Source organism: Panthera onca, chromosome D1 (genome assembly GCF_046562875.1).
Source record: "Panthera onca isolate mPanOnc1 chromosome D1, mPanOnc1 haplotype 2, whole genome shotgun sequence".
Lineage (NCBI taxonomy): Eukaryota > Metazoa > Chordata > Mammalia > Carnivora > Felidae > Panthera > Panthera onca.
In genome coordinates, this window is record NC_138348.1 from 56,818,376 (window position 1) to 56,832,745 (window position 14,370).

At 51.6% G+C, this 14,370-nt stretch overlaps 1 protein-coding gene across 5 annotated transcripts in view; it reads left to right on the plus strand.

Moving 5' to 3' along the window:
• The window catches only part of P2RY6 (pyrimidinergic receptor P2Y6), a 40,798-nt gene extending 31,584 nt beyond the window's left edge, over window positions 1-9,214 (plus strand). For 2 of the 5 annotated variants that reach the window (XM_060605692.3, XM_060605687.3), the window contains exons 2-4: window positions 2,498-2,562; window positions 3,302-3,363; window positions 4,192-9,214. In XM_060605692.3, the coding sequence (XP_060461675.1) occupies window positions 4,226-5,212 (987 nt within the window). In that variant the 5' untranslated portion in view covers window positions 2,498-2,562; window positions 3,302-3,363; window positions 4,192-4,225 and the 3' untranslated portion in view covers window positions 5,213-9,214. Of the gene's footprint in view, window positions 1-2,483; window positions 2,563-3,301; window positions 3,364-4,191 lie in introns of all 5 variants that reach the window. The other 3 variants (XM_060605690.3, XM_060605689.3, XM_060605688.3) reach the window with 2 other exon arrangements.
• Window positions 9,215-14,370: the final 5,156 nt, after the last annotated feature.

Genomic DNA, 14,370 nt, shown 5'->3' on the forward strand with positions numbered 1-14,370 from the left:
GGTGGGAAGGGTTCCAGGAAGGAGAACTTTTCTCCGCCTTCTTGCTCCTGGAGGCCCAGTTTCCGCCAGACCTTGGTGTTGGAGGTGGCAGGGAGGGGGTGGCCCCCGCAGGGGCTATTTCAGTCAGAGACAGCCCTGCCAGGAAACAGAGGAAGCCGCCTGCTCCTTTGGAGGTGTTGCAGCCTGAGTTGAGGGCAGGAGAGTGGAGAGCCTCATGTCTGGCCTCCCCTTGCTCCAACGCATTTGAGGCCACCAAGGTGCTTCGGGGACAGGAGGCTGCATGTGAGTGTTGGTGCTATGGGCCAATGTGAGGGGGGCATGGGGGCTGGACACAAGGAACTGTGACTTTGGGCAGGCAGGCTGGGCCCAGCGCTGACCTAAAGGAGGTCCACGGTGTTGAGGGGACCAGAAGAAGGGACTCTACCCAGTTGGAGGACCAGATAGGAAGAAGCAAGATTGGATCTGCAGCTGGATGCGCTCTTAGGGTTTTGACAAACAGACATGTGATGAATGGCACTTTGTGTAGAGGGAACAACAACGATGGAACGGCCCGAGAGGAAGTCTAGGTCTCTGACTGTGGATAGTTGTGTGGCTGTCTTATTGTCTCAGGAACAGTGTGGCAGGATAGGAAGGGGCAGAGTGGAGCAACCAGGGGTACCTTGATAAGGTTGGAGGGCTCAGCAGGGAGCCTGAATGTCAGGAGTTTGAGCTTTTCTTCAAAGGGCAGAGGAATATAGGGAAGGCTGTAATCTGACCCACTTGCTAGAAAGCCCCCCACCAGAGACAGTGTGGCCGGAGCCCAGGAAGACACTGGGGCCTGAGCTGGCCCAGGGCTCAGGGCCCAAGAAATGACATCTGTGAGAGCTAGAGGGAGACAGTGTCAGCTGCTGGGAGGCAGGGGCCAAGGGAGCCCTCCGCTGGGACCAGCCCCTGCCTCTCGTAGTCATCAGAGGGTAGAGTGTATGAGGGAGCCAGGGTGGCAGCCATGCCTGCCTTTCTTGGAGCAGACCTGAAGCTTCACTCTGGATCTCCTTGTGCAGCCTCTGCCTCCTTCCAAGAGGACCAGTCTTACCAGGGAGTGGAGAGCAGGAAATATCTGGAGCCTCCAGTCACCTGAGGCGAGGGCTTTCCCTCGGGGTGGTGTCTGAGGACAATAGGCCTCCCAAAAGAGAGTTCAGAGGCACAGCACTGTTCCTGCTACCCGTTTCTTCCTCCTCACCATGACCCTGCCCTAGAAGGCTGCTCTCCTCTCAAGCTCTGCCTGCTCTACTTTCCTCCCCACCTGGGGACACCCAGAGATCCTCACACCCCTCTCCACCCAGGGAATTCCTCCTCAACCACCTGGGTCATGCTCCATCCTTCGTTCTCTTCTGAAAAGTCTCTTCTATCCTGTGGCTCACACTGGTCTCCCCATGCAGACTAGCATATGTATATGTACGTGTAGGTGTGTGTGTATGTGTATAAATAATTTCTATATCTCTATCTATGTGCATCGACATCTATGTACTGTGCCCCCATGCATCCAGCAGGCAGTAAGTATGCATTAAATGCCTGGCAGGTGAAAACAGGAGAATGAATGCATAAAGGAAAGAATAGCCTGAACAAATGAATGAAGAGATGGGTAAATGAGCTTTCTCTTGCCTGTACTAATCTTGGCTTCCTGGCTACAATGGGGGTCCTCCCGTGCTTCTTCCTGTGGCTTCCCCCATGCCTAACTGGCTAACTGGGCACCCGGCACTGCTAGCACATGGGCTGAAGCCCCACAAAGAATTTTTCATAATTAAAGATAATATGGCATGTGGGATACAGACTAGAGAATCCAAACTTCATTTTGCATTTGCCCAGACTCTGGGAAAAATATTTTCATCAGAATCAAATTTTAAGTTGGTAGAAATTAGTTTGGGTAGTTACGTTTTGCTCTAGCTTAACTTTTAAAAATCTTATAACTTGGGGGCCTGGATGGCTCAGTCAGTTAAGCGTACGACTCTTGATTTTGGCTCAGGTCATGATCTTGCAGTTCGTAGAATTGATCCCCATGTCGGGCTCTGTGCTGACAATTCAGAGCCTGCTTGAGATTCTCTCTCTTTCTCCCTCTCTCTGCCCCTCCCCTGCTCTGTCTCTCTCAAAATTAAAAAAAAAAAAAAGAATAATAATTAAAAAAAAATCTCATAACTTGACTTAGCAGGTATATTCACATCAAGAATAGCTAACACTTGCCCTGTGCCAGGCACTGATCTTCATAACAACCCTATGAGGCAGGTACTCTATTACTCCATTTTACAGATGGGGAAACCAAGGCCCAGGAGTTCAGTAATGAGCCTAAGGCCCCACGGCTCACATGTAGCAGAGCTGGGATTTGAACCTTCTGGCCTCAAACCTCTGTCACCCTCTGTGTACATTTACAGGACTTCATATCTTTTCCTTAGCTTCAGTTTTCCCACCTATAAATAGGAAGGGGGATGATCTGACTCACTGTCTCAAAGGCTTTGTCTTTCAGGTCCATTAGATTTAAGTTGCGAGTTCTCTCTGGGCACCAGTAAATGTGGACATGCCAGTTGGGAGGTAAGTATCAAGAAGCCAGACTTACCTCACCAGGGAACCCCGTAAGACACTTGTGCTTCCCCAAAATCTCACCTGAAGGGATGAATGGAGGCATTACGTGTAGGATACAACAGCATGGCATGGCATGGCATTTATTAAGCACCTACTGTATATCAGGCCTATGACATGTTTTACTGATAAGAACATAGACCCAGAAAAGGCCAGTGATATGCTTTGGGTTGAACAGCGTAGAAGTAGGGGAGCCAGGATTTGAATGAGCCCCATGTCGGGCTTGCCTAGCTCTGAAGTTGGGTTTATAACCTCTACATTCCATGACCATGGGCTATGTTTAGTTGTCTCCTCTCAGTCAGGTGGTTGGCTCTGCTTCTAACTCAATGAGGAAGATTGAGCCATCACTGCCTCTTGCTGTGCCTGGATTTTCCTCTCTATAAAAAGCAAGCAGTAGGGGCGCCTGGCTGGCTCAGTCAGTGGAGCGCATGACTCTTGGTCATGGGGTTGTGGGTTTGAGCCCCACTTTGGGTGAAGAGATTACTTAAAAATAAAATCAGTTAAAAAAAAAAACCAACAGATTTGGTTGGTCCTCAGTCATTTGCCCGTCTGCCTTTGGGGAAGCTGTTTTCACATTAGCCACCAGAGGGTGCTGTGGTCCAGTGTGTGCTAGACAGACATTTGTAGCCTCAAGTCAAGTAGAAGGAGGCTTAGAGGAACTCCTGAATCACCTCCTTCCCCCATTTTACAGATAAGAAGATTGCAGCCAAAAGAAGAACCATGGCTTTGGAAGGTGGAGTCCAGTCTGAGGAGGTGGGCACTGTCCTTCATCAGTTCACAGTGTGTGGATACTGTTCACGTTGATTAATTAAGAGTTACCAGGGCCTTCACTGCCCTGGACCCCAGATTGGGCTTCCAGATACAGGCATCAGACCTGGCACTTCTTCAGGAGGCTCCTGGTCTGTGTAGGAGAGAAAGACACTCATGTTCACCATAACCATAATCTCCAAACTCCAAAAAGCCCAGGGGAAGCCCTACCTGGCGTGATTTAGTACCTCAAACTTCATGACATTCTGAGAGGTGGCCTGTCATTCCTGCAATTTTCAGATGGGAAAATTGAGACTCAGAAAAGGTATATCACTAGCCCAAGGTCACATAGCTAATAAGTAGCACAGGTGGGATTCAAACTAAAGTCTGCCTGGGGTGCCTGGTTGGCTCAGTCAGAAGAGCATGTGATTCTTGATCTTGGGATCGTGAGTCCAAGCCCCTGTTGGGTGTAGAGATTACCTAAATAAATAAAACTTAAAAAAAAAAAGATTTGGAACAAACAAACAGACAAAAACCAAAAGTCTGTCAGTCTCCCCTTAAAGAGGAGACATTTGACTAGGGTTTTGAAGGCCAAATAGAAGTTCACCAGGAAGGTTGGTGGGAAATGAATATTATAGAAAGTGAGTTGGATTTTTCCCAAGCTTGAGCTTTATGGTATCCCAGGTTTCCTTAAAGTGAAGGCAGCATGCGGTCTCCGTGGGGTAGTGAGTATCATAGATGGTTCAGGTGGAAATCAGGGCCCAGAGAGGGACAGGGGGCCTGCCGGGCGGTCAGTGAGTGTGGTTACTGACAGGTTTTGTGTTGCTTCCCTAGCCTCTGTGGATGCGGGAAGCATAATCGGGCAGCCATGGAGTGGGACAATGGGACAGGACAGGCCCCGGGCTCACCGCCCACCACCTGTGTCTACCAAGAGAACTTCAAGAGACTGCTACTGCCACCTGTGTACTCAGTGGTGCTGGCGGCCGGCCTGCCACTGAACGCCTGTGTCATCGCCCAGATCGGCACATCCCGCCGGGCCCTGACCCGCACGGCCGTGTACACCCTGAACCTGGCCCTGGCCGACCTGCTCTACGCCTGCTCCCTGCCCCTGCTCATCTACAACTATGCCCAAGGTGACCACTGGCCCTTTGGCGACCTCGCCTGCCGCCTGGTCCGCTTCCTGTTTTACGCCAACCTACACGGCAGCATCCTCTTCCTCACCTGCATCAGTTTCCAGCGCTACCTGGGCATCTGCCACCCACTGGCCCCCTGGCACAAGCGTGGGGGCTGCCGCACCGCCTGGGTAGTGTGTGGGGCCGTGTGGCTGGCTGTGGCGACCCAGTGTCTGCCCACAGCCCTCTTTGCTGCCACAGGCGTCCAGCGTAACCGCACCGTCTGCTACGACCTGAGCCCGCCTGCCCTGGCCTCCCACTATATGCCCTACGGCATGGCCCTCACGGTCATCGGCTTTCTGCTGCCCTTTGCCGCCCTGCTGGCCTGCTACTGCCGCCTGGCCTACCATCTGTGCCGCCAGGACGGCCCCGCAGGGCCAGTGGCCCGGGAACGGCGTGGCAAGGCAGCCCGCATGGCGGTGGTGGTGGCAGCCGCCTTTGCCGTCAGCTTCCTGCCCTTCCACGTCACCAAGACAGCCTACCTGGCGGTGCGCTCTACATCTGGGGTCCCCTGCCCTGTGCTGGAGGCCTTTGCAGCTGCCTACAAAGTCACACGGCCCTTTGCCAGTGCCAACAGCGTGCTGGATCCCATTCTCTTCTACTTCACTCAGAAGAAGTTCCGCCGGAGGCCACATGAGCTGCTGCAGAAACTCACGGCCAAGTGGCAGCGACGGGGTCCCTGAGCCCACTGGGGACAAGGACACCTGGGGCCGTGGCGCCGGAAGCCCCACCAACCCCAAACTGTGCAGAGAATTAGAGCTTAGCTCAGCTGGGCATGGAGTGAGGTCGCCCCACAGACTCCAAAATCTCAACCAATGACTATTTATTGAGCTCTTTCTCTGGACCGGGCCGTGTGGGCACAGAGAGACAAGCTCGGACCTGGCTCTCCAGAAGGTCCCAGTCAGCCCTGGAGAGGCAGGGAAACCATGTTAAGCTGCTCACAAAAATGGCGTGTGACATGCACTGTAATTGAGGAGCATGCCGAATGTTTTGGAGTCACCAATAAAGGGAGTGAGGGAAGATGGGAGGAGGAAGTGAGGGCTTCTGGAAAGGAGCATTTGAGCTGGATTTTGAGGGATGAATATGAGCTCTCTGGAGGTATGTGATGTTCCATTCATTCAGCAAAACTTTACCTACACCTTGTGCTTGGGCCTGGGTTGATTCCGGGGCCCCAGGAGAACAAGTCCCAGCTCTGCCCCATATAGGCTCCCAACTACTGGATATACTGACATTTGACAAAGTGACGTCAAGGCTGTGACAGAGGGAAGCATGGCTGGCGGGGAGGGGTGAACAGAGGATACCCGTGATCCAGTCCAAGGAGTCAGGAAAGATTTCTCAGGGCAGGGCTGGGGGGCATCTGAACCAGATGTTGAAGGCTGAGTGGCAGGTCAGCAAATGCAAGTGGGGAGCGTGTTCACCCAGCCTGGGATGGCCCTAATCTAGACTCTGCGCTGGAGGAGATGGGTAGAGAGCTGGAGTGGGGGGCAGGCATATGGTCTGCTGTGTGTGAAAGTTGAGAAAACAAAAGCTGTCCCATGGCCACGCTTCAGGCTGTGGGGGCTGAGCAGAGGGAAGAATCAGGGAGCACTTCTTCAAAGAGTGGAGCTTAAGCCAGGGAGGAATCCAAAAGACAGAGAGAAGGAGGCTGCTCCTGATGGAAGGCACTGGGTGCATAAAACCCAGAGGCAGAGACCTGTTGAATCTGGCTGCAAATCAATAGTGAGTTTCAGTTAAGTCCAAGAGGGGATGGAGTGGGTGGGACCAGAGCATTGAATGCCAGGAAGAGCCCCAGACCCCACTTCTCCTCCACCTATCTCTTCGCATGGGCCTCTTTCAGCCTCAGGGTATCCTGGGTGCCTGAGGAACCCTCCACCAGCCCCCCCCCCCCAAGTGAAGGGAAATAGCCCTTCAATATTGCTTCATTCTAGAAGGAAAGTCAACTTGAAGAGACTCAGGGCCATGCCAGGGCTACCAGGAGGCTGCCACATGGAGGTGCAGAAGTCCTGTGGCCAGTCTCAAGACAGACTGTTCCATGGGTTCTGCTCCTGCCCTTTCACCTTCATCATTCTGGCCTGTGGGTGCCTGGGAGGCTGCTGGAGGCCATCTCACAGGGGCATCTCAAACACAGACCTGAGCCTTCAAAAGCTTTGGAAAGGCATCTTCACTGAAGGTCTCTGAGAAGACAGCCAAGGGATTCTGCCACATAAGGCCTCTTTACCTGCTCTCCCCACCCACCCCTCCTTTCGGCCCCACCCACACAGCTCCTCACCCTCTCTGCTCCTTTTCCTCATATCTCCACACACACCCCCCACCGGACTCCCCCTCACTTCTCCTCCATTCCTTATTCCTTCCTCCCAGGTCCCAGCTTTCCACCTGTAGAACAATTTCACCTGCCCTTGGCTGCTCAGACCCTGTACCCGAACCAGCCTTGACAAAGAGTCTACCTTCTTAGAGGGTAGAGCTGAGAGAGGGCAGGGCATAGGGACAGGGCAGGGAGGGGAAGGACTGCATAGCTTACTCAGCATTTTTCTTTTAGCCCTGTCTAATCTCCAAGGCTGTTGGGCAATGGGGGCATTCAGAGAAGGGCTCTGCGGGAGTTAAACCCCATAGTAATGTTGGAGGTGTGCTTGCAGCTGTCTGAGGAAGTGGGAAAACCGGGCCCAAACCATCTTGGGAACCCATCAAAAGTGCCCTTGCTGAAGAGGTTGATGATAATTTGGACAGAAGGGACTTTGATTCTTTGGGTCACAGGGAAGAGATGTGAGGAAATGTCAGAAGGTGTATATTCCCAACACAATGCAATGTCCTGCCAAGTAGTACAGATGATGCTTGCCTTGCATCTTGTTGAGAGTCTGAGATGAGACTCTTCAGTTGCCTGTCATGGGGGAGTAGGGCAGCAGGAGAGCGGAAGGCAGAGGGCCTCTGCCACAGTGCCCAGAGCATCCCAGATGACTGTCCTAGCAGACTGCCGAGAATGGTGACCCTTTCTCTGGTTACTTTTCCAAGAGTGAACATTGTGGGCCACAGGTAAATTCCATTTCCAGCATCCCTTCGCAAGGCAGAACAGCATAAAGGGTGGAAACTGCAGACCCAGCTCAACCTGAGCATGTATCTTGCCTCTACCACTTACTAGTTATGTTACTCTGGGCAAGTTATGTAGCCTCTTTGTACCGTAACTTCCCAAGCTATAAAATGGGAATGATGATGCTATCTGTCTTGCAAAGTGGTTGTGAGGATTAATACGTGCAAAGCACTCAGAGTACTGCCGAAACACAGTAAGCGTGCAATGAGTGTTGCTATTGTAATGACTTTGCCTTTTGTGCACACAAGTTCCTCCAGTCTCTCTCTCTAGGAATTTGCCAAGGAAGTTTCTAAACAAGGGGCTCTGAGCAAGGGATTTCTCCTTCCTTCACCTGGGGAGGCAGCTGGTCTTTTAAGAAAAAAAAACTCCGCACACCTTTTTTTTCCCCTTCAGAACGAGGGTCATAATCCATGAGCCCCATCTATCTACTCCTACAAGAAGGAAAAACCATTTATTAATGCCAGTACGAGAGACTCCCGAGTGCCATTTGGGGAGCTTGAATTTCCCCCCCTTCTTTCTCCCTCCTTTTGTCCCCATCCCCTAATCTCTCTCCTCACTTTAACCCAGAGCACACCAGGGGATAGGGGCTTCAGCTGGGGATGTCTGCTCACTGGGGTAAAGACAGAGGAGACACGGACGAAGGTGTGGAGGTAGAGTGTGGTGAGGGGTGGGGGAGCATGTGGGTTCATAGGGGTCCAAGGTGATGCTCTGGGCTTGAGAAGATTTCCTGGGGTGCAGCAGTGCAGCTGGGGCTTGAAGGATGGCCATAATTAGACTGAAGAAGAGAGGGCAAGTTTGTTCTGGTGCAGGGAACAGCACAGCCTAAGGCGTAGAGGCTGTTGGAGGAAAGACAGCAAGAGATTAGGCTGGAGAGTTGGCAGGGCCAGAGAGTGAAAGGCTTGGTGCCAGCCCAGGGGAGCACCGGGGAGCCACAACAATGACAGCAGTGGCCATTTGTTGGGCTCTGCAGGTCCTGGGCACATGCAGTGTGCTGTACATACGTTTTCTCATTTAATCCTTACAATACCTCCAATTACAGATGGGGATACTGAGGCCCAGATGTGAGAATTGACCTGTGAAGGTCACACAGTCTTTCTCTAACCCAGATACTAGATTCCCCCCTTGCCTTACTCGACCTGCCTCGCTTCCCTTTCCTTTTATTACGTGTCTTTCAAGTGCCCACCTGCCTCAGCCAGTGCCAGTAACTGGGGATCCCCCTAGGAAGTTGTAACAGAGCCGGCTAAGTGCCAACTGCAGTATTAACTCTCCTTTAATTGGGCACAAGTTCTCCTAGGATGAAAATTTCATTTCCCAGCCTTACTTGCAGCTGGGTATGACCAGGTATCTTAATCCTGGGCAGTGGGATATAAGCAAAGTGGCCTACAGCAGTTTAACACAGGAAGGGGATGAAGGTCTTTAAAAGATAGGTGGGGTCTGTCCTTTGCCTCCCCTCCCTTCTTGCTGCTTACAATGGGGGCCTCACAGCTGGGGCACCATCTTGGACCATGAGAAACAGCTTGGGTTTCTGACCATTCCAGTTTGGGGCCACCTGAATTTGGACTTTTGCACAAGAGGGAAATAAATGTCTATCTTTTTTAAGCCACGAGTTTTTCAGGCCTTTGTTACCACAGCCAAAACAAGTCCCTCTACTTCGCTCTTATCCTGAGATGGTGGACCTAGAGGGAGGCCAGGCAGTGTCCTGGACTGGGGTGGGGGCAGGGTCCAGCTTGATAACAAGGCCTCAACCTGGGTGGGAGCTAGGACTCAGCAGGGTCTGGAGATACCCAGGAAGGCTTCTTAGAGAATTGCAAAACTTGGGGAGTGGTCATGGTGCTTTCGGCTTGAGGCCTGAGGCCGAGGGGGTAGATGGGTTTCCTGAGGGACAGAGTAGGAAGGGAGGGTCTGGAGAGAACCCTGGGAACTTCATTAGGGGGCTGGGCAGGAGGAGGAGCCAGAGAGGTGAAAGGTCAAAGCCTAGGGGTTTCTGAATGATGGTGGCAGTGGAGGTGTTTGAATGAGGGAGTAGCAGGCAGGGAGGAAGTGGAGGTGATGGGTGGAGAAGAAAAGAGAGAAGAAGCCTCCCAGGGAGGCCTGGTCCAGGGAAGGCACTTCATGACAGGAGACATATGAGTTGGCTGTTGTAGGTTGAGTACAGGGGCAGGGCCAAAGATGGAAGAGCCAGAGAATCAGGAACCAGGGCTTGTCCTTTCTAATGTGGAAAAGCCCAGGGGCACTGGATCTGTCCTAGGAATAGATGCAGCTTGCTCCTCCCTCCTTCATTCATTCTTCCACACACATTCTCTATACTCCTCCAAGATGGCGATGGGAACACAGAGGCAGCTCTGACCCAGACCCTATCCTCAGAAAGAACCTGGGGGTGAGAGTAGGGGTGCAGACAAGGAAACCGGCAGTTCATCCAGTAAACAACATTTATTGAGCACCTACTATGAGCCAGGCATCATGCTGAGCAGTGGGTCCCTGCCCTGAGCGAGCTTCTCGTCTGATGAAACAGAAAGGCAATAATGAAATAAATATATACCCTGGATCATTACAGCTGGGAGGAGAGCTCAGAAGAACATAACAAGGGCTAAGGCCTCACTGGGGAGACTATAAGCTCATGTAATGGTCAGGAGCTGAGAGATGATGGGGACCAGGGGTTTTGTGACTCAGCTTAAGGGGCAGAGGTTTCTTAGCTGAGGCCCAGTGGTCTCAGAAGGTATCAGCTCAGTGCAAAAGGGCTGTTATTGACTCTGTGACTCTAAACAAGCCCATTAACTTCTCTAAGTTTCTGTTTCCTTACGTATAAAACAGTGATAATACTACCAGCCCTCCCTAAGCCACCCTATTGAGCATGGAAAAGTTAGAGCAGAATTTTCATAAAGTACAAAAAAGTATAATAACCCAATAGAAGAGGCACAAACTGGCATTTCACGTAAAAGGAAACACAGATTATAAAATAAAAACACAGAGAGAGATATTCGGTCCTAGCTTGACAATGCCTCCTGGATGTCGAGTAGTCACATGGCCTGTTACCCTGAGCTCTCCTGCGCATGTGCACCTGGAGTCATGCACAATGCTCAGAGCAGCACTATTTGCAAGAGCAAACACCTGCAAACACTCAAATATCCGTCCACGAGAGAGTGGATGAATAATACACCATGCTATATTCACACAATGGAATATTACACGCAGCCAGAATGCACTACATGGATGTGTGACGATATGGATAAACCTAAGCAGTATAATATTAAGTACAAAGTAATCTCAAAAAATTACACAGAGCAAGATGCCCTTTTGTAACAACTAAAATGAAAATATATACTTTGAAGGAATGCACAGATGCAACAAAACTACACAAAAAGGAAAGCAAAGGAATGCTGAACACAGAAGGTAATGGTTATTATTCGGCGTGGTACGACAGCAGGAGAATGGGTGGTAGGGAACCTATATGATGAGATGTAGGACATTATTGAGGTCCTAGTTGTTTTGTGGTGGGAGCCAATTAAAGAAGTGGTGAGAATGTGTCATGAACTAAAGGTTATAAATAATCCAATACTGTCTACTTGAGGTCTAATTATACAGGAAAGGGGACAATCTCAGGTCATTTCTAGTTGACTTGGGAATGGACTCAGGAGTCAGATTCCCCCTAAGACAGTTCCTTCCTGGAGGTTATTGCTTCTTCTTTTTCTTTCTTTCTCTCTCTCTCTTTTTTTTTTATGTTTATTTTTGAAAAAGACACAGAGAGAGAGACGAACAGGGGAGTGGGGGAAAGGGAAAGGAGAGAGAGGGAGACAGAGGATCAAAAGCAGGCTCCACAGCGACAGCAGAGAGCCCAATATGGGGCTCGAACCCATGAACAGTGAGATCATGGCCTGAGCCTAAGGCAGACGCTTAACCAACTGAGCCACCCAGGTGGCCCCTGGAGGGCATTTCTTCTTGAGGTCCTCTCACTCCTTATCTTTCTCCCTCTTAAGTACCCAAGGGCCATCACTGGCCATGACTGTGACCATCACAACCTTCCTATCTTGATTTCTTCAAGGGTTTTATAGCCCTGATCTTGCTGGGCACCATGACTTATGGGTAGATGGGTTAATGTTTTCATTCTCCTTTCATAGGTGAGGGGCTTGAGGCCCAGAGGAAGGGAGTGACCTGCTGAGGGTCATCTGGCACATTTGTGAGGGTGCCTGCATTGGGCCCAGCTCTAGACTCCCAGAAATGTTCCCCTCTCCACCCTGGTGCCCAGTGTTCCCAGCAACCTCCTAGATGAGTCTTTGAAGGGCTAAAAACACCCAGGCACCCTCTGTACCTGGAAGATGACTTTGTCTCATCATGAATCAGAAGGTACTGAGGCTAGGAGGATTCGTGAGGTGCTGGAAGCAGCCAAGCCACTCTCTGACTGGGTGAGTGTGCCACTGGGTGGTGGCCCAGCCTAGATCCTTAAACACCCTCCTCACCCCTCACCAAGGGGATTCCTGATCCAAAGGCCTCAGTCAGCCTACCTCAAGGCCAAGCTTCAGGATGCTGAGGTGACCTGAGTCTCTGCATCTCTCCATCAGTTTGCCCATCTGTGATATGGGAATATAAACTTCTATTCCAGAAGTGATGTGAAGACAAAATATGACAGGATGTGAAAAAGTTTGGCAAAGTACAAATTTCAGATGGTAGGGACCATTGTTTTTGGAAGAGAGCAGTGTCTGTCAGGATGAGGGTCTCCCCCACCATAACAAAACTTTCCCCAAAGAGTAGAAAAGTATTTCAGAGGAAACAAGAATTTGACTTCAAATAGAGTCAGAGAGGCACTCTTGGGGAACTCTAGACCCACTCCTCACTTTTCAGATGAGGCAGCTGAGGCCCAGAAAAGTGTAAGCATATATCCAAAGTCACACAGCAAGGCAAGGGTAGAGAGGCACTAGGCCAGGCAGGATTCTCTTCCTTGCCATCAATTCCCCAGTGAAGGACAGAGGTCCTTTTGAGGCAGAGCTGAGACAAGGCTGAGGTGAGGAACTTATAGGAGGCTAGTCTCAACTCAAAGAGGAAGAGCATCCTCCCTACAGAGATTTCCCTCAACCGAGTCAATCCCTGACTGCCATCCTGCTCTATGCCCCTCCTTGCACCTCTCATCTGGGCCAGGGCCTCCTGCTTCCAGGGCCTGCCAGCCTAGTCAGGCCCAGCCCTCTTTTGCTGAGGAGAGCATGAGTCAGACCAGACTATCCTCTGTTCCTGGGGCAGGTGAGCCCAGGCCCTAGAAGAGGGAAGAGACTGCTGGGGGCTCAAGGAGAGAGAACCCTCCTCTTTATCAGGGATCTGGGACCGGTGAAGACTGGAGGAGCATGGCATTTAAAGCTCCTCAAATCTGAATTTGAGTCATACCAGGCACTGCCATTTCCTGACTTTGACAGTGGTCAAAATTACATTTCCTTCATGACCAATAGAGAGGAAATATTTTCTCCCTCCAGGGTGGTTCGAGGATTAAATAAAAAGAATGAAATAGGGGCGCCTGGGTGGCTCAGTCGGTTAAGCGTCCGACTTCAGCTCAGGTCACGATCTCGCGGTCTGAGAGTTCGAGCCCCCCGGTCGGGCTCTGGGCTGATGGCGCTCGGAGCCTGGAGCTTGCTTACGATTCTGTGTCTCCCTCTCTCTCTGCCCCTCCCCCGTTCATGCTGTGTCTCTCTCTGTCTCAAAAATAAACGTTAAAAAAAAAATTAAAAAAAAAAAGAATGAAATAATATTACCCATACATCCAACAATAACCCATGTTATTGTTTATGAACAAATAAACTCTCATTTGTTCATTCAAATGTTGAGGAGCTTCCTTGCATTTTAAGCTGGGCCCTGAGGATGAATGGCACATAGCAGAAGCAGGCGGGGGTGGGGAAGACCCCAGTACCCAGTACAATGAGAGACTTGCCGGACAAGGGCGGAGGTGGAAGGGGAGCTCAAGGGTTGGATCAGCTTGAAGCAGGAGAGGCGACCCACACCCTCTGTTAGGAGGGCGGAGGGCCACAGGTAGTCGTGTTCGTTTGGCAGTGGCAAGTCAAGGGCGTTTCCGTTGAAACTCCTTTTGCGTGTGAAGCAGAAGGGACTTTGCGAAGGGACTAGGTTTGAAACGGCTGAAGGGATTAGGAAAGGACTGAAAAGAAGTAAAGGAAATGAAGTCTTCCAAACTCCCATTTTTGGTGATGGGTACCGCTTTACCTTTACCTGTCCTGTACTTTGTTGGGGGGGGGGGGAAAGGGAGAATCCGACCGGTAGAGGGCGTAAGAGCCACGTATCACGGAGCTCAAGAGGAGGGGGCGGGGCACAGGGCGGAGCAGCGAGGACAGGGGCCTCTGAGACGGCGGGGGCAGGTGGAGGGCCGTGCCTAGGGGTGGGCAGCTGGAAACGTGAGGGGGATGGGGGCGTGGCCACAGAGGGTGGGGCACCTGGAGCGGCGTGGGAGGGTCAGAGCTGGACTGGCAGCAGAGGTAAGAGGGGCGGGGCGTTTGGGGGCAAGGGAGGCTGGACGGGCTCTCTGGGAGAGTGGGATTCACAGAGAAGGGCCCGGTGGGGGGCGTGGCCTGGGCTGGGTGAGGGGTGGGGCGGGCAGCGGCTAGCGCCCAGGTCTCCTGTGGCGCCTACTGCTCCCCCTGGCGGCGAGTCCCGCCCCCTTCCACCTGGAAGAGTTTCTGGGTGTACCTGAATGTCGGTGTGTACCAGTTTATGGGTCGGAAGTTGCCATGTTGGGGTTTCTTTGAGCAGAAGATGTTACCACACAAAAGC